Consider the following 24772-nt stretch of genomic DNA (forward strand, 5'->3'; position numbering starts at 1 on the left):
TTCCTATTCAGAAGGGCAGGGTGGAGAATGGAACGGGGCACCAGGGATCTGGAAGGTAATTCTTTCAGACTTTTAACCCCCAGAGGGAGGCAGAGGGACTTCTGGGCCTGGAAGCTGGAGGTGATGGAAAAGGGAGAGTAGCCAGTTTGCTGCTGTCAGTGTCCTGGAGGGGCTCTGCGGCTGGGCCAGAATGCAAGCCATGGGCAGAGGAGCTGGGGGGGGGGGTCTGGGCGTGGTGCCTCGGAGAAGAATGGGGTTAGTACCCAGAATGGCCCTGAGCTTGCTGAGGGTGGGTGGGGGGGCATCCTGGAGGGTAGGCCTGGGGGCTGAGTGTCTTAGAATTCCTAACAGAGGGTGAGGGCTGGCTGGGAGACCTCGGCAGCTTGGTTCCAGCCACACGGCCAAGAGCCAAGGACCAGCCGACACGTTTCCACAGAGCACCAACAGGTGTCTGTGGCAGCCAATCAGCACTACTCTTGGTGCTGCCCCTGCTTAACAGGGACAGGAGCATGACACGAAAACTGCAAATGTGGGAGGGGTTGGGAGTGGGACAGGGTACCCTCGGGGAGGGGGCATGGAGTGAGCGTCCTTTTCCGAACTCTGGAGGCGTGTGTGTGTGTGTGCTGGGGCCTCTGTGCTTGGAGGAGCGGGGCAGAGGATGGTAGGAGGGGTTAGCCCTTGCCCAGCGACATCTGTCCCAGGCTGGTGGCACTGATTCCATCCCTCTGAGGATCGGTGTGGGGCAACAGCCCTTCAGCCAGATTCTGTTTATGCAGTATGTCCCTGTCATTGAGAAACGGATCTCCAGTGACTCCTGGTCCCTGTCCCCTCTGCTTAAACCTGTGGGCCTGAGTGGCTGCGAGGACTCGGCCACATTGACCATGATTGGGTCTCTCAGGGAGGAAATCGCAGTTGGCGGGCTATCCCAGAACAGGGGAATGATGCCCAGGAGAGCAGGGGTGTGTGCCTGGGGGGAGAGGCCTGACTACCCCCAAGGTCAGGGGCTCGGCTCGGCTAGCAAAAACCCCCGTCTGCTACTTTGTAGGTCTGGGCTGGAAGATCTTGCCCAGAAAGGTTTCGAACCTGGGCTGAAGTGATGCCCTTTATCTAGCTCCCGGACCCCAAGGCTAGAAGTGTCCACTGGTAGGGCTGAGAGGTGAGGGTGAGGGAAAGTGACGGAAGCCTGGGCTGTAACCAGGGCCAGGCACCTTCCCATGTCCTGTGAGGCCAAAACAGGGCGAGTAGAGTCAAGGCTGGGCTTGCTGGTCTTCTCCCAGGGTGGCAGGAGCCCCGGACTCTGGGGCAGGCAGCTGAGCACGGCCAGCTGACCTCACCCCCCGCGCCCCAGAGCCCAGCAGACCCCCAAGGAGGCCCTTCCCCATTGTTCGGTTTGTGTCTTAACGGAACTTGGGACTGGCCTGTCTACTCAGCGGAGGCCAGACAGGGAAAGGCCCTGAACTGGCAGAGAAGGGAATTAGAGGCTCAAACCAGTATCCTGTCTGTACAACTTCAGTCGCTCAGGAGGCCCCAGGCACAGGGTTCGCACAGCCTGGCTGAGGCCTGGGGACTGGCCAGGGACTTGGCTGCTCTGTAAGGCGGCTTCAGCACCTAGCCCGGGTGGGCCGGGGCCATCGTCCCTGTGGTTTCTCCCCCTCTGTAGAAATGAAAGAAAAGAAATTCTGGAAGGTTGGGAGAGAACCCGCCTCTCCCAGTGCAGGGTAAACATGAGTTCTCTATTTCAACTTGGGATTTTCATTTCTGGTCATATTATTTCTCTTACAAAGCAGGTTTTTGCCCCCCAGCAAATACAGGGCAGTTTCTTGAGGGAGGAGACAAGGCTGAGGGAGGAGACGCTGCCTAGTACTGATTGCTTTGGAGAAGAATTCAGTTGCTTTAGGACAATTCTTCTAGGTCAAGAGAATCTGAGGAGGCTGGGAGAGGTACCAAATACCATCCTGTGTGTGAGAGTGTGTGTGTGTGTGTGTGTGTGTGTGTGTGTGTGTAATTTTTCAAAGAGATTTAAGCCAACAAACAGGCCTGGGCAGTTCCCAGCAGTCATGGTTTTGGGTGCTTCCTGGGGGGTAGTGGAGGCTTGACAGTGTGTGGGGTGGGGATGAGGGGAGGAACCCAGTCCTGCTTTTGAAAAGAGGTCCAGAAACGGGTCCCTATACACTACACTTACAGTTCTGAGCACTAGAAAAGCTCAGCCATGGAATAAATAGGGCTTTTTGAGCCCTAGGGACCAAACATGCAACGAAACCCAAGCCCTGGCCTCGGTAATGCAAGGCAATACACCTTGGATCTTGACCCCTAGGGTCTGGGCCCTGTCACTTTGGCCTTGTGGGTAGTTTCTAGAACAAGGGAGGCAGTCTGTAGCTGGGGCCCCAAAGCAAGGCCCCATTTGGGTCCTCAGGAACCAGGACATGAACAGTCAGGGCTCCTTTCGCAGCTTAGGGGTTAGGGGTGGGGATAGAGGGGAGGGTTTGAGGGTGGGGGGCTGGGGGAATTTGTCAGGATGCCAGGATGGGTCCATAATTCAGGACACCTGGGTATCAGGGAGTCCTGGGGGAACCAGCAAGCTCCTACCTTCTGTCTGCTCCTCTCATCTGTGTTGAAATCCTAAGAAAGGTAACATTTTATTTTCCTCGGGAAAAAGAAAACTGGAGTTTTCTGAGAGGCTGAGTGGGGTCCCCCTGCCTTGGGCCACTGACCTTCTGCTGGCAGTGAGGGTGGCCGCTAGCTGGGGTGGAATGAAGTGGGAATAAATAGGAACCATGAACATCTGTACATAGGAGTGCTTGCTTTTACATTTAATTATATATTTTTAAAGGTTTTTTGTTCTTTTTTTCCTTTCTCCTTCGGTGCATCCCCCTCTCCCTCAGCATGTGGCCACCTCTTGCCAGCCCAGGGGGGTGGCTGCAGACCACAGTGGCCCAGGTTGAGGCCACACCTACACCCTTGCTCAAAAAAAGCACAGAATATTCACAGCCTCAAACTCCTCGTGGTTTTGTTTTTTTTTTTTTTTTATGTGTGCGTGTGTTTTGTTTGTTTCTTTTCAAGCAACAAAAGGTACAGAAAAAGGCACAGGAAACTGCAAACGTGGGAAGATAGAACAGTTGGGTGCTGAGCAGAAGCTGTTTGGACAGACGGACAGATGGGAGAAGGAGCCTGTGAGAGCAAGATGATTCGAGGAAGTTGGCTGGAAATGTCTGTTGCTGAACACCGGAAGCCAGATGCTGAAGCAGTCGGAGAGAGGCTAAGTGCTTGGGGGGCCCCTGTCCTTGGGCTGGTGTGGAAGTGCCTCAGGCCCCCCACTTCCTGAGGGCTCGGGGGAGCCCTGACTGGTCCTGGGTTCCCCAGAGAGGTTCCTCCTCCGGGCTGGGAAGTGAGTGGAGGCCTCTGCCAGGCAGCCCACGGAACTGCTGCGGTCCAGGGGCGAGGCGGCGGAGGCCACGGGGTTGGCCAACGTGCGTGGTGACTCCAAGCGGGGGCTCCAGGACTCTGGCCTGCGGCCTTGGGGTAGCCGGGGCAAGACCTCGGGCGGGGTGTGGGGGCTGTGGGTGGGCACGGACTCTGTGGGCACCTCAGCCACTCGGGGCTCCCAGTCAGGAGGTCTGCCCAGGCCCCCACTCGTCCTCTCCCTCTCCTTGGGGTAGTCCCTGCCCTCCAGCTCCGATGAGAGTGTGAATTTGGATACCTTAGCCACAGGGGACACGGAGGCTGACGAGCTCTCGGTGGGACTCCAGCGGCCTCGCTCCTGGGCCTCCCGGGCCCCTGTCAGGTCACTGCCACCTCCTGAGAAGCCACTGACCCAGGCGGTGGTGGGCCCTGGCAGCAGGGTGGGGTGGGCCCCCGGCCGGGCCTGCACCATCTGGATCCCGCCGATGGGAATCAGGGGGCACGGGGCACGGGTCAAGTGCTGGGAGTGCAGAGGGAGATGGCTGAAGATGTTCTCCTCTGTCCGGGCTGGGGTGTGGCCATGGAAGTCATGGGGGGCTGAGAAGGGTCGGGAAGAGGGAGGATGAGCAGGGCCTGGTGAGCAGGAGGGACTCCGGGATGCGGTCTTCTGCTGGGGTCAGAAGAGAAGACAGGGTAAGGCTAGGTGCTGGCACATGGAGACCCCCGCCGCCTAAAGATGAGGGGCGGGGGGCTCGCCCGAGATGACAGACAAGTCTTGGCTAAGCTAGGGCAGGAGCTGAGCTCCGACCCCCGGCCCATGGTGCCGCCCTGTCCCCAGCCCTGCAGTGATCATGAGCACACGAGTCCCCACGGTCTTCATGCCTCAGGCCAGCACAGCTGACCCTCTGGCTCAATCCTGCTGCCTCTCCTGTTCCTGGCATGGTCTTGACCCAACTCGACCCTTGGAAATGAGCTCCCACTCCAGGCTCTTTACACTCTCCCACCATCAGCAATGATAATGTGACACCAAGAGGGAAGATTCCCAGCCCGTGCTCCTCCAGGAGCCTAAGCCTCTGAGCAATGGTGTCAGTGCTGCTGGTAGGGGACGGTGGCATGGGGTTATGACAATAGGGCAACAGAAGAGGCACTGGGAGGTAAAGGTAAGCTGACGGGGATAGAGTTGGCGGTGATGGGAGGGTGCTGGGCAGCCGACATGGGAATGCGGACGGAGCTGACCCGGCGGTGGCCGGCGCTTATTAGCTTAGTAATGGTGGAGATGGCGCTGGGGGCGGGGACAGGGAGGATGCTGATGGACAGTGATGGTTTGGCAAGGATGGCGTTGGTTGTGGTGTCCCTGAGGCTGCTGGTGACAGGGCTGCTGGGGAGGTGGGGTTGGGGGGCTGGGAGGGGAATGACACAAGCTTTTCTGCCTGCATTCAAGACCAGCCCCAGTGTCCACGCTCTGCTGCTTCCAAGGCTACACTGGCTGGCTCTGGGGGCCCCTGTGGGGTGCCTGTCATAGGAGGCACCCCACAAACTTCTGCTCTGTTAGCAATCACCCAGCTGGCCGGGCTGTGTAGCTGCGGGTCTGATGCCTCAAGGAGGAGTGCACTGTGCCCCCCCCCATCCCCCCTACCCATCAGGGATGAGCAGCCCAGCCACTCGGGGGCAGGAACTCACCCACGTGGAGGTGTAGGTCTCGGGGCTTCTGCCAAGAAGCTTGTGAGGTAGAGGCACGGGCGGGTAGAGAGCCCGCGGGGCCAGCCCCGAGCCTGGGCCGCTTTCGCCTCCTGAGGGGCTGCCCGGCCCAGCCAAGGCCCACTTCCCTGGCAGTGCCGACCGTGGCGGTGACTCGGCCTGGCCCGGGGACCGTCTCCTGGTGGGTGAGTGTCTGGGGGGGCCCAGGTCCGGGGCCCCCTTGCGTTCGGGGGGCGGATGCACTCGAGAGGGCAGTTCCCTTCCCAGGGGGTGGGGGGTGAGAGGAGATTGCTCGAGTCTTGGAGACCTACAAGGGAGAGGGCCCGTCGGGGGGCCAGGTGGGCTTGAGGTGGAGGCCTGTGGCTCTCGGGCCGGTGAGTGTCGCTGGGGAGACGAGTCGCTTTTGGTTAGTGAGTGTTTGTGGGTCAGTGGTGGGCGGCTGCCTGCGTCTTTGCTTGGGGACCACGGCCTTCTTGGGGACACAGCCTTGGAGCTCAGGGCTGAGCCTGTGTCCTTCTCCACTGGGCCTGGAGGGGCCGGTCCCAGCCGGGGGAGGCACGGGGTGCTGAGGCAGGACATGGAGCCACTGCCAGCTGCCAAGAGCTCTGCTTCCAACCCCAAGCTGCCCCGCGTGGCCTGGCTGCCCGAGGTGGCATCGGGGGGCTCAGGGCCCGGACCGGGGGAGGAGTCTGCCGGCAGCGGGGCCAGCGGGCCAGGCGGGGGTGCCTCCGAGGCCGGTCCCGATGGCTCGTCCTGGCTCTCCTCTTCATCCTCATCCTCGTCTTCGTCCAGGTCTGAGTCTGAGTCCGAGTCCTCCAGGTCTGAAAACTGGTGCTCCACCACGGCCTCTGAGCCCTCTCGCCCTTCTGAGTCCTGGAACGGGTCATCACTGGTTCCTGAGGGGTGGACACAGGAGGCCCCGGGGTCACAGCTGGCCCCACGTGCCGCTGCCCTATCTATGCCCCTGTCCTTGTTTGCAAACCGGGCCTGATAGAAGTGGCCATGGTCCAAGCTTGTGGAGAGAATGGGGGCCACAACACCTATGGGAACACTATGTAAAGAATCCCAGCGAACAATAGTTAAACCTTGTAACTACCTTGGGCCAGGTTCCTTCTAAGACCTTCACGTGTGTTAATTCATCTAATTCTCAAATGCTCCGAGAGGTCCCACTGGTCTTATCTTCATGTTACTGATGAGGGAACCAAGGTAAGATTAAGTAGCTTGCTCAATAAGATAAGTCCCAGGGCTGGGACTGAACCATAGCAAAAGAGACAAACCTTTCTGTTGGTTTGTCTCTTCACTAGGATTTCAGGACGGGATCCCCTCTGAGCCCACGCAGTCACCTTGTTGTACTGTCATCTCCCCTTTTGTCAAACGAATGTGATACTCTCACCTCCTTCACAGGCTTGGCCAGGAGGAATAACCACATGGGACACAGAGGAAATGGCTCAAATAATTATGGCCACTCAATACGTTCATGAAGAAATCTAGTATTCTGGGACCCAGCAGCCAGGTTGGCTGGTCCAGCAGCACCGGCCATGGTCAATCTAAACACACACCTGCCACCCCGGCCAGGCTGCTGGTCCTGGTCTCTGGGAGGGGGGAGGGGTGGCTAAGCTGGCCTCAGACTGCACAGCAGGGTCCCCTCCCAGCCGCTCTTGTCCAGACGATGTGTTGCCCTTGGGAGAACTCCGGCTGCTCCCAGTGAGGAGGGAACGGACTTCTGGAATACTTTCAGGTCTGGCTGCTGGTGGGGCAGCCCCAACCAGCCAGGTCACTTCTAACATGACACCAGTCCAGTGTGGGCATCCCTGAGATGGGCACCAGTCAGGACTCTGGGGAGAGCTCTGCTGACATCTGGCCCACTTGTCAGGCTCCTGAGGGTTTGGGTCATGCCGGCCCCTCTCCACGCTCATCATCAGCACCCATGCCACCACCAACCAAGAGAGCTGGACACACAAGCTGACTTGACCATGGCCGGGCTTCCAAACTCCACCACACCCCAGCAGCCCTGGGGCTGGAAAGTCTGGTGTTCCTGCTTCTGAATAGCTCAGCATGCAGTGGTAAGAAGCCTGAAGTGGATGCTGGTGGGTCAAAAACCATGGGAACTGGGGTTGGTAGATGAAGGGCAGGTCAAGGGACCAAGGGCAGGGTCTCCTAACCACCAGGAGCAAAGGGGAAGGCAGGAGGGATGTGGTGGTGGTGGGGGGGTATGCAAAACACAGAGTTGCAGTGCCCCAGGCCCTGCCTCAGACCTGGTTTCAGACCCAGCAGTTCACCTCACCTCACCCCTCATTTACATATGGGGAAATCCAGGCCCAGAGGGGGCAAGGGCTTCCTCCCTAAGATCAGCCAGGGAGCACTGGCTGAATCAGGACTAAGGTTTACAACCCTTGCATTATTACTCTGCCAGTATAAAATGATATTTATGCACCAAGAAGCAGGAAATGGTCTGGGTTTGGATCCCAGCTTTACCATTCCTAGCTGTGTGGTGGGCAATTGACTTTCTCCGTGTTCAGTTTCCTCATCTGTGAAATGAGGGTAAGAGCAGTAAAAGTGACCTGATGAAGCTGGTAGGAGGATCATGAGGGTCTGACACATAGTAAGTACCCAATACAACTTAGCAAATACCTCAAGTACCCCAAAATGCCAAGCAGATGGTCAGCCTTGCAAGCATCTCACAGTTGATGGTCAGAAGGGTAGTTCTACTTGTGAGAGAGAGTCAAGACCAGTGTCCCCTGATATCCAGCAGGGATATCTTTACGAATGAGGAAGTGGAGGCCCAGAGTGGCCTGCCCTAGGTACCTAGGGTAGGAATGATGGAAGCCAAGGGTCCCCTGTCTAGAATGGGGTTCTCCAGACCCCCTGCATCTGGGCTCCTGCAGGACTGTGTAAGATGCCCTTGCCTGGGGGGCCCATCCCCAGTGCCCCTTACGGAGCTGCCAGTCCACTGCTGGCATTACCAGCAAGCCTCCCTCCACAAAGCCCAGCCCACTTCAGGCCAGGGACCTAGGAGGAGATGCAGAATGAAGCCTGTGAGGGTGCTGAGGGAGTCTGGCCACACGGTGGCACTGGTGCCCAACCTCCTCCTGTTGGGGGCGGGGCTTTGTGGGGGGGGAACCTGGCCACAGGGAAGCAGTGGTTTCTAGGCTGTGTTCCCAAGCGCCACTTGGCATCTAGCAGACAGGCTCCTCCCAGAACCTTCCTCATCATCACGGGAAGGGGAGACTCCGTCCTTCCAGTTTCTTAAGCCATAAACCTCGGATTCATTCTTGGCTCCTTTTCTCTCATTCCACCACCATCCGCCCTCGTGGCAGCAAAACCTGTCGGCTCCACCTGTGGAATGTTTCCAGAACCCTACCACTTCTCCCCACCTCCACCTAGTCCAAGCCAATGTGTGCTTGGCCTGACAGCTGCCTCCAGCCACTCTGCACACAGAGTCACTGAAAGTTGGGGGACATTACTCCACCGCACAGCCCAGCCCATCCCTTGACCTTCATGGCCCTGTTCTCTGAGTTCATCCCCCGGCCCCCGCTCGGGTCCTCAGGAGCTCTGTACCTTCTGTTCCCTTTGGGGGAGAGCCCTTCCCCAGAACCCCACCCCTGCCCCGCCAACTTCCTGACCACTCCCTTCACGTTCTCTGCTCACACCTGCCAGAGCGAACCCTTTCCACATCTCCCAGCCCCTCACGCGCATCTTTGCTTCCTACTCATTGACCCTGTCCTATTCCGCATTTGTTTGCTGCCCTGCTCCCTTCGAGAATGTAAGCTTTCAGAATAAAACATATAGTTTTATTCACTGTGGGATCTCCAGCAGCTTGAATAGGGCCTGGGATAGAGCCAGTGTTCAGTAATTACTTCTAGAATAAATGTGCTGATTTTATCCTCAAATGAGGTGGGTATGGTTATCCTTTTTTGCCTCATTGGGAAACTGACACTGGGAGAGGGTCAGGGACCAGCTCTGGGTCCCTCAGTGGACCCTCGGTGCGTGCCAGTGGCAACCTCCCTGGGCAGGCTCTGCGCTCAGGCTCTGGCTCCCCCAGGTCCAGCCCAGCAGGCTGGTGTACAGTCAGCATTTTTGTGTGACCTTGAGCAGCTGCCTCTACCTATCTGAGCTTTAATTTCCTCAACTGAAAACGGGGTCACACAAGTTCCTACCACTCACTATGAGGACTCAGTGAGACAACAGGTGTAAATGGCCTAATGTACATTCTAGATAAGCACAGTAGCGCCCCCCCATTCTCATTTTGGTGGAAACAGTCCCAAGTTCACCGTGTTTAGTGCAGTAAAGGTGATGTAGTATGCCTAAAAAGAAACGTGCTTTACCTCTTCTGAAAGACTGTAAATGGATCTTGAAATAGGAAAAACAAAGGCACGTGCGTGCACACACACACACACACACACACACACACACACACATCCTCTTTGTCACACTCTAAATCCTGATACTGATTTTAGGGAATCTGGTCAAAGGGTTGCTGCATACAGGGGAATGCCCCTGGCCTCCCTGACTCCCTTTGCCGGGGTGGGGAGGGGGAGACACTGCTGTCCACCTGCCAAAGTCCTTCTGGCCTCCTCCCTGGATGCCGTGGCTGCCCAGGACCTTTGACTCCCACACCCTCCTCTGTTGTTTTTTTTTCAGAAGTAGGTTCTAATGTGCCTCTTGCTGATGGAGGACTTTGGCCAGGGTGCGGGTCTGGGGCTGTGGGATTTGATGGGGAGGTGACAAGGGGCTGTCAGGTCTGGCTTTGGCTCTCTCGATAGCTTCCCAAGTTCTAAAAGACCCAGGTGTCAGGCTCAGGTCCGGAGTGTGGAGGTGGGGGGGCGGATGTGGAGCATAGGTACCCCCATCCCCTGCATCACCGTGAGGATTTATGAGATAACCCCCAGGTTTACAACCCGCCGGACACATAGTAGGTGCTCAGTCAATGTTGACTGCAATCACTCATGTGCTAGTGTATGCACCACACGTTGGCTGAGCACCTGCGAGGCGTCAGGCACGCCGCCTCCTTGCTAGACCACAATGCACGCTCAGTGTGACACAGCAAGTGGACTAGAAGTGTATGGAGAGGAGGGGGCCGTCCCTCTGAATTTGACCTTTATCTCCCAGTAGATGGGAACCCTGGCTGTTGGGGAGGGCCCAAAAGCGGGAGAGGAGACAGCAGGGAGAGGACAGAAGGAAGGGGAGGGCAAGGGGGAGAGGGGGAGGAGCAGGCAGAGGAAGGAGGGGAGACATGAGGAGGGCAGAGGGGGGAGGAGGGAGTTGGCAGTCCGGTACCTTCTTCGGCTTCCAGCTCCTCAAGCACCCCTGTCTCTTGGCACTTTTTGCTGTGGGCCTTCGACTTCATGTGCTTAGTCAGATTCCCTGGAAAGAAATGAGAATGGACTCAGGCTCTTGGCCGCAGGGCAGGGGGACAGAGAAGGCCAGGGGCTCACTGATGCAGTGCCCGGTGGGCAGGCTGTGGCTTCGAAGACCCGTCAGGGCCCCGCCGTCTTCAGGGGCTGAGCAGGGGAGCCGGGACATCCCTGCGCCTGGGTGCTCAGGCTGGGATGTGTCCCACAGCCATAGTTTAGGACCGTGCTCAGGAGCTGGGGGAGGGAGGGAGGGGAGCGGGCTGGGAGACGGCAGAGGGTGTAATGAGGAAGTGAGATGCTGGTTAACAAACAAACAGAAATTAAAAAGACAACTCATGTGGAATAGGTTTTTCCTGCTTTGGGTTTAATTTGGGCCCCAGGAGCTAGTGACCCTCATGGAGCAGGATTTCTGGCCTTCTCAGATGCTGGGATGCCCGGAGGGGCCCTGTGAACCGATGTGCTGGGTGGGTACTAAGGATGCCCTTCTGACTGAGGCCATGAGTGGGGCACCCCATAGGGTTTGGGAGAAGAACCAGGACAAAGTTACAGTTAGAAATGGAGAAAGAGCAGAAGATATAGGGAAGTCTGCTGGACAGGGACCTTGAGCAACAAAGCCTTCCTTAGAGAAGTCATGGCCCGGGCCTCTCTTTCTCCCAGGTCACTGCGCCATGCAGACAAAGGCAGGGAGGGCTGGGCAAAGCTTCTGCCCACTCCATCCCTGCCTCTGCCCTAAGCCGTCCAACCAGCCCCACAGCCGTGGGCAGGGGCAGCAGTTCTGTGGGATCGGGGAAAAGGTAGTGATACCTCTGTTCTCCCCCAGGCGTGCACAGCACATCACAGATCACAAACCTCTGTGGGCAGGAGCACCGGGGAAGGAGAGGCAGAGCACCCCAGTCTGCCCCAGAAGGATGCAGGCCAGAAGCCTCAGGATGCTCCTCTGAGCTCAGCAGCCACCTCTAAATGGTGATGATCTCACCATAGCTGGCAGATTGCTACATTCGCCCATGATCGTTCATATAACAATCGTCAGTGCCCCGAGTCAGGTGCTCTGTCTCACTGAGCTTATTAATTGGCAAGTTTGAATAGATGGTTGGAAGAGAACAGAATGGACACTTGAACAGATGCAGAGCGACCGGTGGGTGGATGGATGGACGGACAGACGGGTTAGTGGGTAAGATGAAAAATGGGGTGAAGGAAGAAGGGGAAGAATGCGGACAGACGGACAGGACACTGGATGATTAGATGAGCAGATGGAGAGACAGATGGGGAATAGATGGTTAGATAAAAAAAAATAAATTGAAGGGTAGTTAGGAAAATGGGCTAATAAACAGGTGGGAGGCTGGAGAACTGGAGAGGAGAGAGAGGCAGGGGCGAATGGGAGAGTGGCTGGTTGGCTTGCAAGGGTGAGGGGTTATGTGCAGGAGGGGCAGACAGGAGGAAAAATGACTGGGCAGGTGGATGGAAGGGTGGATTGGTGGGATGACAGATGTGAGAACGGGAGGGACAGAATGAGAGAATAAATGGAAAGCTATATGTTAGGAAGAGAAACTCGGAGATGGCAGAAATGGATAGACAGGAGGACAGATGGATGGATGGGTGGGTAGGCGAAATAGAAGAGTCTGTGGGTGAGCCAAAGGGTGCTTCTTAATCATTCCGAGAATTTTAAGGAATCTATAGGGTTTTGCTGAGAAGGCAATGGGAACCTCAACCCGGGATTCCCTAGGATACGCAGGTCAAGGGCAGTGGGGATGGAAGGGGACTTCTTTCCTCTTTCTTCCCTTACTCCTAGTCTGTGACTGTATCCTTCCCCACTCAAAGTCTCCTCCTATAACCAGACAGAAACCTGGATCTTTTACTCCTGGCCAAAGGGAAAGCAGAGTCATAACTTCAAGAGGCATATTGGAGCCAGAGGGTCCCCAGAGGTCCCTATCTAACACTGGGGGCCTCTGCCCTCCCTGTCATGACCAAGTAAGCCCTGAGTAGGATGTCGAGGGCTAGTGAAGGCAGCTGGGGTCTTCCAGGGGCCCAAGATATCCGTGGTCTCCTGAGGTTCTGGGACTGGCCCACTGTCCCCAGACCACAGAGGACTGCACACACTGCCATCCTGGCTAGGACACTATTCATCATGCATGTTCCATCGGGAAGGTTTAGGTCTCTTTTCAACCAAGGTAGGTACCGAGCACACAACGGGTGCACAGTCACCACACGGGGGCAATTGCTCTCCTCACCACAGAAGCGAAGGGTTGGAAGGAACCTCCCAGACCTTGTAACCCAAGTGCCACCCGGCCCCGGGCAGGGGAGGGTGGCTTCTTGTTTCTGCTCTAACTTGGGGCCGTGACGCTGTTGGACATGATCACTGTCTCAGCTGCTGGGACGCCACGGGAGGGCTCCCATGGACCAGCACCGTGACCCCCCAGCAGGTGGGTTAATACAGCTAACCCCGTCTAGAAGCAGGTTCCGGGGCTTCAGGGGTCTCGCTCGCCGCACGCTGGCAGAATCGACCCAGGCTGACCCAGGAGCTTGCCAGCCTTGGGTCTGAGTTTGGGCCCCGTCGCTGGCTAGCTGTGTGCTCTCGGGCAGGCTTCTTAACCTTCTGAGCTCCCCCAGCAACTCTGAAGTCACACCTACCTCTCGGGGGTGCTGGGAGGAGCTGACGCTCACCTTGTGGGACCCCCTTCCCTCCTGAGCCAGGAACCCATCCCCGCCCGCGTGACCACCCCTCCAGACTGGGTGCCAGGGATTCTGCCACAGGCCATGCTGGTCATGGGGGACAGGAGGCAAATGGCTTCACCCTCTGGTCTGGGCTCAGGGGCTCCCAGGAGAAGGTGCTGGTGGCTCCTAGAGGCTGCAAGGAGGAGTCGGGGAGTCTGAGGGTACTCTGCCGGGACAGGCCGTTTGGTGTGGGTGACAGGAGACGAGGCTGTCTGAGCAGCCCTGAGTGTCACCTGGTGCCCTCCCTGACCTCCCCTCCCTGGGGCTCTTCTGTGAACGCAGGGAGGTGTACCCCATGGCGGCAGGCATCTTTTCTCAGCTCAGACACCCCTTCTCTGTCGAGGGGCAGAGCCTCAGCTTGCCAGGCCAAGTCCACAGCTTCTCACGGTCGTCCCAGCCCCCACCCGAAGACCCCCGGTCCTGGAATGAAGGAGGAAAGGCAAGCAGATGGAAAATGATGCGTGTCTGGAAAAGAGGTGGGACCCTTGCCGAGGGCACCGGCCAACGGCTCTGCCTCATTCAGCTTTGACCCCTCGCCCTCCTTTGGCCCCCGAGGGCCTGACAGACTGATGCCTGCCCACAGCTGTCATCGCTGTCCCCTGCGGCGACCGGCGCAAGGGCCTGTATGTGGCACAGCCACCCCACCGGCATCTGGGAACCATCTGAGAAGAGGAAAGGGGACGCCCACACCTCCACAGGGACATCGTGGCAGCCTTTCCCACACGACCCCCTGAGACACCTCCGCTCCCACCAGGAGTCCAAGCTGCCGCCGCAATGTCTGACACAGAGACAGAGACACAGACAGGCAGACAGAGACAGACAGGAAGGGCTCCCGGGCCTGGGCGCAGCCGGGTGGTGGTGGGGGGCATCCCGAGGACCACCGGGCCCAGCCAGAGCCCAAGGGTAAGAGGGGAGGGAGGGTACGGCAGCCTGAAGGAAGCCGAGAGCCTTAGAGGAGGTGTCGGAGGTTCCCGAGTGATGGCTGAAGGCCCACCCGGCCGGGAAGACACAAGGCCCTGGAAGAACAGGAGCGTCAGCATCCCGCTGCTTCCCTCAGTCCCTGTTCGCAGAGACAGCTAAGAGCAAACTTCATCTGCTGCAGCTGCCCGCCACCCACCCCGACCGGCCCCTCTCTGCAGTCACAGTTAGAGATGCCTCCATTTCAGATCCGCTTCCTGCTTTGGCTCTGAAGGTGTGGTCTTCCAGAAGCCTCTATGAGCATTTGAAGAGAGCTCAGAACTCTCCCTGATCACTGGCTGGGAACCCACCCTCCTGGGCCTGGCCTGCAGGCAGTGTAGGCGAGCCTGCACACCCAGGACTCCACGGCCCGGGGCGTGCAGAGTGTCTGCTGCCCCTCTGCTCAGGTTATGTCCTCTGGCCCCTCCGGGGCTCCATGCCAGTCCAGAGGGACCCAGGAAGGGACTGCAGACAGGCTTGGCATGGCATCCAGTGGAAAGAGCTCTGGAAAAGAGATGTTCATGCCAGGGACCAGACCTTTTCTCTCCAAAAAGGCAGGGGAAGCTGGAAGGGACCGTCTTTGGAGAGTGCTCTGGGTGGGAACCTAGATGGGTTTTTCTAGTCTCACATGGCAGGGGGAAGGCTCCCCAAGATGGTCCTCTGGGTGCTGGGCCCAGGTGAGCTCTGGGTAACGCTGCGCTGGGATGTACTATATATATACAGGACTCTGGGGCTAGACGCACCCATGATGTGGGGAGGCCAGGTACCAGGCCTACCTGTCCTCTCTGGGGACCCTTTGGAACATTGTTTATGAGACGCCAAGGGAGAAGATTGGAGAAAGAAAGTGGGAGAGAGGGCGCCTCCATGCCACCCAAAATGTAGGTGGGAAAGTTTGAGGCCCCCTGAGAAGGACGGCCAGAGGACAGAGGAGGGCAGGGGTCGGTGAACGGGGTTAGGCGAGCAGAGATGGAGCTCGGGCAGACAGGGTCTGGGAGCCAGGAGATGTGGTAAACTGCCCCCGGATCCAGTCCAGAGAGAGCCACGGGGGCCAGCAAGAGGAAGAGGAAGGGAGAAAGGCTGGTGAACTCTGCAGGGCTTGGTCTGGCCTCTCTGGCTGGGAGCAGCTTGACCAACAGAAGAAAGATCAACCGGGGCACAGCTGAATCTGTTCTCAGGTTCTGTCTGTGGAAACACCACACGGCTCCAGTGGGGGCCAACATGGAGGCCCCCCCAATTGCTCAAAGTGGGAGACAGGGCCCTCATGCCCAAATCCTTACCCAAGAATCTGCAAAGCACCAGAGGCTGAAGCCATCAGGGGGGGTCAAGAGCCCCAGCCCTTCCTCGGCTTCACCTCTGTCCCTCCGCTCAGCTACCAGGAAGCGATGCGTAAGCCACCGCGTCTTCCCTGCCTGGCCTGCGGGAACCGTTCAGGTAGGAGCCTGGTCCAAGTCCCAGGGACTCGGCCCCACTTGTTCACCTGAGGGTCCGGGCAGCTGTAGCGGGACAATTCTTCCTTTCTCAGGTGACAGCCAGAGCCTGTGCTGAGCCTGCCTTGGGGCGTGGCCGGGGCCCCAGATCGGGGCTGCCAGCCAGGGCAGTGGGGAGGTGAGCGGGCCTGGGCTGAGAGCTGCAGAGTGGCCAGGTGGGTGGGTGCGAACATGGTCTGAGGGGTGAGGCGGGTGGAGGCAGGGGCGAGCTCTGCCATGAGAAGTGACCATGCGAGTGTTCTATGTGGCTCGGAGTGGAATGGAGTTCCAAACGCAAGAGTGGTGGTGACAAGTGTGGATGCTGGAGCTCCCCGGCTCGGTGGATTGAGGGCGAAGGAGACATGCAGCAGGACAGGGGTGAGGAGAGAAAATCAAAACCAGGAACTGTGTGCAAGAGTGCCACCTGGCGGCCGGGGAAGCAGGCAGGCGGAGGGGCTGTGTGGGGTCCAAGAGGACAGGCTGGGGCAGCTGGGGGGGTGCGGGGTCGGCGGGTGGGGGGGTGCCACGACCCCTTCTGGAGCGGGCTACACAGCTGGCCGCTGGGGAGCACGGGCAGTGGGGGGACAGGGAGGGGCCCAGGCCCCAGGCAGAGCGGGTCCGGGCCTCTGAGTTCTGAGCTAGGGCTCCCAGAGGGGAGCTCCCTACAGTGGGCCGGGGCAGTGCTCCAGCTGACTGTCTCTTACCTTTGGTTTTAAAAGCAAAGTGACAGTGCTTGCACACATAGGGCCGGACGTCAGTGTGGGTGCGGATGTGTTTCTTCAGCATGCTGGGCTTCTTGCAGCGAATTCCACACTCCTCACAAACATATTTCCCTCGGCCGCGGCCTCGCACATATACATACTCTTCGTTTGATTTGTACCTATGAGCAACAGGCGTCATGGTAAAGGAGAAAAAAAAAGGAGGAGAAGAGGCTGGTTCCCACCTCAGAAGACGCACACACTTCCTAGGTATACCTCCAGCCCTTCACGGATACTGGGCGAGAAGGACGTGGACCAGAGAGAACCGCGTGGGGGCAGGGGACAGGGAGTCGCCCTGGGGATCCGCCGCGGACCCCTTGCACCTGCCGTGCCCTTGGCCGCATACGGCTGCCCTCTCTCTTCCCTCCAGAGGCAGCAGGCCCTGTGTTTCCCGCCAGGAAGGGAAGCCACAGGTTCACGGAGTGCCTCTGTCCCAGAGCCAGCCTTGGCCTCAGGCTCTGCCTGCAAAGGACGGCCCCTCTGGGCCAGCAGAATCACAACGCAAGTGAGGGAAGGTGACAACCACTCTCCAGCGGCTCCAGCGGCTACCGTTTGCCGAGGGCTCCCTCTGGGCCCACACTTTACACAAATTACATCGCAACCGTGAGCACGAGCTCTTAAGAGCCTAAGGCTCAAAGTCCCGCAGCCAGAAAGGTATGGACCTAGGATCTAAACCTGCCTGCTCCAAAGCCTGCCCATCTCCCGGGAGTGGCAACAAGTGCTAAAACAGCCCGTTCGGAAGCCGCCTGGACACCGGGGTGACAGGAGGTATGTGGGACCGCTGTCGCGTCCCTGTTTGGAGAGTCAGAAACTAAGAGTCCTGCGCGGTCTCCCCGACCACATCTCCTGATGAGCTGTAAAGCTCTCAGGACCCAGATTCCAATCACCTTGCTCCCAGGGACCCTCCGGGGTCACCGCGTCAGGGCCCAAAGCTTTCCTAGGGCAGCTCCTGGGGCAGCCAGCCCACCTGCCAGGCCTCAGAGCCACCAGGGCTCTTGGACCTGAACCAGAATGGTTTTATTTCCACTGAGAAGGAAGGCCACGAGGCTCACACGCTACGATCCTTATCAGAACGCCTGGTTGTCCCTGATGCTACAGCCGTGCCCATCTCCCCACAGAGGCAGGAAAGGCTCTGCTGGGACCGGGAGGGTGGTTCCTGGTGGGATTCCAGGACAAGAGCCTTCCGATGCATGAGGCCGGTGGGAGCGGGGGTCTGACGGCATGGGCGCCTTAGGGGAGGTGCGACCTCTCAGCCCACTGAGCATGCCCCCCACCACCCAGCAAGGGGCCTGCCTATGCCCCAGACTCAGGCTACACAATAGGTCCCAGCCCAGCAGTCTTGGCTCTCAAACTCAGGGCAGGCACAGGGGGCAGGGAGGTGGCCGGGAGAAGGTGAGGCAGTGGGGACAGCAGCTGGGACTCAGTCCTGTTCTGCAGGGACCATCAGCTTCTGGCTGAGAGGATGTCACAGGATGACCTGAAAGAGGGGACTCTATGGGAGGGCGCCAGCAGGTGGCGGTGGAGTGATCACACACACACACACACACACACACACACACACATATGCACACACACACTCACACCTACCACCTCCCCACACTCACACACACAGTCTCACACATGCACTGCTCTCCACGAGTCCCTGAGGGCCCTGGTATTTGTCAGCTCCCTTTGGCCAACCAGTGCCTCTCCTGTTGTCTGAAACCACCTTCCCTCCTTAGAGGCCCTGACTGGCTGGTGGTGGGACCCTGTTCTCCGGGGAGGGGCCAACTTTCACCTGGTCCAGGGCGAAGTGACATCTTGTGTTCAAGGGGAGGAAGGGAGGGCTGTGGGGGTGGCGGGGAGAGATGATTCTTATCACTCTTATGAAGAACCCCCTATGTGCAAGCCCAGGAGACCCGTCTCCGAGAGACAACAGTTCATCCTCACGCAGCAGGATGCCTCAGGGCCACCAGGGACCCAAACCACACCTCGATTTTAACTCCTGTGTCCCTCTATGGCCCCCCAGAAACCAGTCTAAGATGGAGCCGGTGCCCTTTTCCCAGCCGGAGAAGAAAGAAGTGAGAATGGCTTGGTTTCTTCTTGGCAATGGAGGCTATGCCAACTGGATCCTAACCTCCACTTGGCCCTGCCCGGCGGGTCCATGATACCCCCACCCCTCCAACATCCAATGACATAGGCGTCCCTCGGTGCTCCCTGGCCCTCCCCCCAACTGCTGTGCTGGGCATTGTAAGCTAGGCCCACCGCCACTCTGACTCTCCTATATCTGGCCCCTGCCCTGTGCTCGAGCCAATCAGTGTCAGTACTAGAGTCTGTGACCTGTGGCTGCTCTCAGACCCCCCAGTTCTTCCCCCACAGCAAGCTTAGACCATAAGTGGTCTTCCCTGGCTCACGCTTGCATGTGTGCAGAAAGGCACATGTGTGCACGCACATACACATAGAAAAAACTCTGTTTGAACTCTCGAGCGTTGTGCCTTGACTTGGGTGCCTTGGCCATGGAAGGTGTGTATAACCTGCTGGGGAGCATAAGGGGGCTTGGAGGGGCCAGAGAGGATGGTGAGAGATGGAGGCAGGAAGGGGGAACTCCAGGCAGGGACCAGAAACAAAGGCAAGAGGGATTAAAAGGCCTGATGGACTTGGTGGGGAGAGCAGATGAGGTGGGATGGGCAGGACGGATGGGATCACCATTCCCATCAGCCCTGAACGCCACGCTAAGAAGTTTAGACTTGATCAAAGATAAAGGCTCAGAGAAAAGATGCTTCCTTGGCATCAAGAGGAAGGGTCTGGAGGGGGAAGAGCCTTCGAGTCCCCATAAGAAGCGCGTGTTTTAGGACAGGGGGCCATCGAATGGGGGAAGGGTCACAATGAGGCAGAAACCAAGATCAAAGTATTCAATGTGGCTGGCTCAAGTGATACCACCCGTGGGTGTGGAGGGGAGTGATGCAGGACCCCAGGCCTTTGCTGAGAGTGAGATGCCCGTGAGGAAGATGAGAAGAGATGCCCAGGGTATGACTGGGACTCACGACGGGACGTGCAGATCTGTAGGGAGGAAGACGACAGTGCAGGAGAGGATTGAAAAAGAGAAGAGGGTAGTGTGAGGGTCTAGGAGGCTCCCCAATGTTGGGGGGCAGAAATACAGTCCCAACGCACCTACCCCCCAAGCAGCAACTTCCTGGGAGCTCAGGAGGTTTGGAAGCCAAGAGAACGGGACTGAAGCGACAGCAGCCACCTGCTCCAAGGTCCTGGAGAAGGATGGTTCCCTAGGAGGAAGGGCCCTAGGAGGAGGAGGAAGGGACCCAGGACTTGAAGAGCGTGGTCCTGGCTGAATGACACAGAGCCTATGACTTCTCTACTCCCTGAAGGCTGAGACCGGGATCTGTACAGCTCAACACTCTGTGGTTCCCAAAGGGCCCAGCCCAAGGACAGGCATGGGGCCGCCATCCAGTGTGGCCTGGATCCTCCCCACCAGCTCAGGACCAGCCTCTTCTTCCCCAGCACTCCACAGCCTCTGCCTTCTGGCACATTCTGCCATCACGGACCACACGCTCACCAGTCAACCAACAAACCAACCAACCAACCTCAAAGCCTTGCTGGACCCCAGCCCACTCCAGTTACTGCTCCCTCTGCTCCCTTTCTCAGCCCAAGCCAGGGAAGGGCAGCCCAGGTCTGCTCTCCCTGCCTCCTCCCCATGCCCACTCCTGAGCCGCCATGATTCCGCTTCCGTCACACGTTGCTAAATCCAAAGGACAGCTGCCTTTTCCTGTCTGCCCTTTTGCCCGCTTTCTAGAGGCTCCTGCCTGGCTTGGCGATGCTTCTCTGCAGGCTCCTTCCTTACCCCTTTCCCTTGCTGCCACTCCCCAGGCTCCAGCCCACACTCTTCTCCCCTCACCCTTCCCAGGTTACGCCCTCTGCGCACGCCTGACTTTCCACCTGGACTCCGATGGATTCCCTGTGCTCTCCAGGTCTGACTCCCTGCAGTGCATCCAGATGTCCCCTCAGTCTCTCGCCTGGTGGTGGTCAGGCCCCTCTCGCCCTGCACGTCCAGAAGCACGTTTCCACGTCCCCTCTGCAGCACCCTCTCCTCCTGGGCACCCGTCTCCACAAGCAGAACACACACGTGTATGGCTAGCGAAGCCGGCAGCCAGTCCTTCCTCTCTCCCACACAAGAGCAGTCGGAGAGCAGTGGCCCTGACATGCTCTGTCATGCTCCTCCCAGCCTGGGGAGATGCTCCTCCACCTCCGTCAGGATAAGGCCCTGTCCCTGCACGGGCACGCCACCAGGCCGGCTACCTCTCCAGAGCCCTGACCCCTGCACCTTCCCACCAACCATGCCAAACATCACTGGGGGCCACAAAGGCCCTTTCCTCCAGCCTTCTGCCCTCCCCAGCACCACCCCCCTACACCTGTCCAGCTCCTCATCTCCTTCAGGGCTTTGCCAAAACGTCCCTTCCTCCGGAGCCCTCTCTTAAACCTCTGAGCCTGGGGGTCCCCCCGCTCTTCCTTCCCGGCACGGTCAAGCTGTGTGCACTGGGACGGCCTTCTCAACGTGTGTAGCTCCCATTATCCCAGCTGTTGGTACATCCCCAGGACGCAGCACAGTGCCCGACCTCCACAAGGGCTCAGCACTCCTCGGCTGCCCATAAGAAAGCCAGACCAAGGCCTTCTTTCTGGGTCTGCTCTAATCAGACTCCCAGCCATGACATCCCCTCTCTATGAGGCTAGAACGCGGGCTCAACACAATGCAGTGGCCTCTCCACAGGCATGGCACCTAGCCAGTCCCTCCTAGCCACGATGGACAGGCTGAACTCTCTCCAGTCCCTGGTAAGAACTATTCTGCTCACAGGTCAGCAGGAGACCTGGGTCCGAGTTCCGGCTGCTGTTCAAACTTGTCGGGTGACCTTGAGTCAATCAGTCCCATTCCTTGGACACAGTCAATCTTCATTGTCCTAAGATACGCCAAGCCCTGTCACACATCTGACCTCAACCAGTGCTCGCATCGGCCTTTTACCATTGTCCTCATTTTATGGAAAAGGGAACCAAAGGCCCCTGGAGTTTCAGTGACGTGGCCGAGTCAGCCAGTCAGCAATCTCCCCCACCCTCAGCTCCTCAGCCCCGCACAGACGTGCTGCACAAATACTTTTCGATGATGTTGATGTTTCCTTAGCACTTTCCTTCTCCAGGATTCCCAGGGGCCCTCGACATGGCAGACAAAGAAGAACAGCATCATTCTCTACCCAGCCCTTCCTGAAAGGGCCGCTGGCTCTGGGTGGGACCCGCAGGTGTTGACAGCTACAGAAAAATGCCTTGCAGAAAGCCAGGGCAGGAAACCAGAAAACCATGGTGGGGCCCTGAGGGGAACAGTTCTGCCTCCCAGGTCTGCTGGCTCCTCCCCATTGCCCCAAGGCTGCCCTTGACTCGGGGGCGGGGGGGGGGGGAGTGACACCTCCCCTGCCCGCCCCCCACCAATTCGGAGGCCACAGACAGTCGCCGCTGACAAGCGTGGTTGCAGCAGACTCATAGCTCTTGGGATAGGGAGTCATTTCTCTGAGCCCTACCACCTGCCTGTCTTCTGCTCCCCTGACAAGCCAGAGGTGTTAGCCAGTGTCAGAAATGTTAAGTTTTGTCCTAGACGGATAGCTATGTCTGTGGATTCCAGAATGCTTTGGTTAAAGGGACCTCAAGACCAGAGGCCCAGAGTCAGGCTGGCCACGCAGCAAAGGAGCTGTGCAGAGCAGGGCTGGTTGGGCCATGGCCGTAGCACCGGGGGTGGGGGTGTCCCAGACCGCTGCCTCGTGGATGCAGCTTTTTGGTTCTGCTGCCTTAGGTCAAGCAAAGAGCAAGACTGCCAAGAGGGGCATGGAGCTGCCAGATTCTGCCAGGTCTGGTTTTGTTCTTACACGGCAGCAGTCAGACTCAACGGACTCAAAGGAAAGAGCGAGAATCTCAAGCAACCCCCGATCCAGGGGGTCTTATTATAGTCCTCTGATAGAGAAGGAAACAGAACCAGACAGGTCAAGTGTGTTGCCACAGCTACAAGGCAACTACAGAGTGGTGAGGCAGAGCCTGGACCCCAGGTGTGACCCCAGAGGACAGAGGGCACAGCACCACCTGCTTCTCTCCCAATTCTGATGCCAGGGATGCTGAGCCGTCTGACTGGGAACGCTTGTGGCTCCAGACTTTTCAGCGGCACTTCTGAAGCCCGCAGCTTGCGCCAAGCTCCCCCGAGCTCAGTGTACAATGTGCACCCTCCGCTCCAGACCCCGGAGACGGAGGGGGTGGAAAATAAATGTCATCTCAGTCACAGTGACAGGGGAGCCATGCTTGGCTCTGCTGATGATGAAGACTCAGCAAGGAAGCTGCTCCGTGTGGGAGTGAGCTCCCTGTCAGTAGCACTATTCACCCAGAGGCCAGAGGGAGCCTGGAGCAGGTGGAAGTTCAAGGTTACTGCATACCCACGCCGCGTCCAGCACCGTGAAGCCTACTCCTATGATGGCGCTATAAGATGGACATAGTTATCCATTAAGTATTTCATATTTATTCCAATAAACATGAATATATTTATTCCTGACCAAAGGGAGGCTCAGGGCACTAGGTGGGGGGCTGGCAACATGACTGAGTGTGCAGAGGAGGCATGGGGCAGGGAGGGCTGAGGCGGGCTGGAAGGCAGGACACAGTCCCTCTCTAAAGGGACAGGGGTTACACCTTTCCAGCCAAGGGTTGCAGGACGCTGTCAGATCTTCCGGGTTTTCAAGAAAACCACAAATACAGATTTTTAATAATATGGGTCTACTCGTATATAGCTTTTCCTGGGTACCCAACACTATTCTAGATGCTTCATATGCATTACTTCATTTAAACCCCATAAGACAGGGGCTCTAGTCATCCTCATTTACACAGGAGAAACTGGAGTCACAGAGAGGTTAAGTAACCTGCCCAAGGCCACACAGCCAGTAAGTTAACAGAGCGAGAATATGATCCCAGGTTACACGTTACAAAGTTCAGGTCCTTAACTGCTAGGCAATGCTGACTAACACTTGAAATCACCTGTTTCAAAAGACAATTCAAGGCACATAAAATAGAAGAAGAGGCAGATCCAGCCCAGAGCTAACCTTCTGGCTCTAAGGTCACGTGACCTTCTCCCCAAGGTCACGAAGCTAGCGGGGGGGCCCGTCTGACCTTCAAGTCCACGACTTTTCTCTCCACCACGCTGCATTTTTCTTCTAAATGAGGGTGTGAACTCTGTGGCTTCAAGTTACCTTCCTAATCCGAGCTCTCTGAGGCTATTCTGCAGCTATGTTACTGACTTTTCCATAAATGATTAATATTTTATCATTAAACCCTCACCAATCCTCCAAATTCACATATAATCATGCCAAGCCCGAGGAAGAGGCGATGCGAGGTGTGTACGTTGCCGCTCTGAGTCCCACTTTTGCAGGGAGCCTGTGTCCCCCACAGTGAGGTTAGAGTCGGTTCCCAGAGGTCACTGTGTCCCCAAAGGTCCCGCCACAGCGGCCTGTCGGCGTGTCCACAGACACACGCTGCTCTCGTGGTACAGCCCAAAGGAAGGGGTATGGGAAGAGGAACAAGGGGCAGGTGGTCCAGCCCACTGAGATGTGTATCTGTTACAAATAAATACTCAGCTGCTAAGAGGTAGGGAACACATCCCTCTGCAAGAAGTAAACCAGAGAGGCCAAGCTCTGGGCCATGGGGGGACGTGCCCACCAGGTTCTCGGTGCATCCTGGATTCTCCTTCTGCGGGGTTCTGCAGAGATGACATTCCATCACAATATCTGGGGCTGGGGCAGCCCTTAAGGCACGGTCCAGAGACAGGCCTGCTGGGCCAGGAATTCCACAGCTGGTCTTTAACTGGAGCGCAGGCTCAGAGCCCACCTGCGGGCTGTCTATTTTAAGCCAGTGTTCTGTGTATTTACTCAACAGTACTGACCAAGGCCCAGTCTGAGCCTGAGGCTGGACCAGGGCCAGGAATACAAAGCTAAATAAAACTTGGACCTTGGTCTCCAGTGCGATGAACAGATACTTCAAGATCACGAAACAAAGGGGAACAGTAACTCCGATCAGGTACAAGGTGCTTTGGATGATCAGGGTGTGTCTTAGGTGGTTTTCTCAGAAGAGATGCTTTTCCTCTGCGGGGAGTCCGAGCCAGGGCAGAGGCAGGAGGACAGAGGATGCAGGCTGGAGGTCAGCTGGCGTAACAGAGGCTGGAGAGAAGCGGGTCAAAGAGCCTTCGTTCCATCTTGCAGAAGGACTTCCACCACGGGAGCAAGTCCTTGTCCATTTCACAGGCTTGCATTTGTGCCTCTGGGCCATTTCCTTGGTTTGACCGTAATGACTTTCCATTCTTGGGGGGCACATCAGCAGACAGCATCAGCTTTCCGGGAGAGAGTAGCAGTTCTGGGGACTGACCAGG

At 57.7% G+C, this 24772-nt stretch overlaps 1 protein-coding gene across 4 annotated transcripts in view; it reads right to left on the reverse strand.

Moving 5' to 3' along the window:
* Positions 1–3032: 3032 nt before the first annotated feature.
* Positions 3033–24772, reverse strand: part of HIVEP3 (HIVEP zinc finger 3) — an 86849-nt gene continuing 65109 nt past the window's right edge. For 3 of the 4 annotated variants that reach the window (XM_032877457.1, XM_032877459.1, XM_032877458.1), the window contains exons 4-7: positions 16291–16466; positions 10375–10461; positions 5080–5993; positions 3033–4069 (exon numbers count right to left, since the gene is read on the reverse strand). In XM_032877457.1, the coding sequence (XP_032733348.1) occupies positions 3257–4069; positions 5080–5993; positions 10375–10461; positions 16291–16466 (1990 nt within the window). In that variant the 3' untranslated portion in view covers positions 3033–3256. The remainder of the gene's footprint in view (positions 4070–5079; positions 5994–10374; positions 10462–16290; positions 16467–24772) is intronic. The other variant, XM_032877461.1, reaches the window with a different exon arrangement.

This window comes from Lontra canadensis, unplaced genomic scaffold, assembly GCF_010015895.1.
Source record: "Lontra canadensis isolate GAN:19392208 unplaced genomic scaffold, GSC_riverotter_1.0 scaffold60, whole genome shotgun sequence".
Lineage (NCBI taxonomy): Eukaryota > Metazoa > Chordata > Mammalia > Carnivora > Mustelidae > Lontra > Lontra canadensis.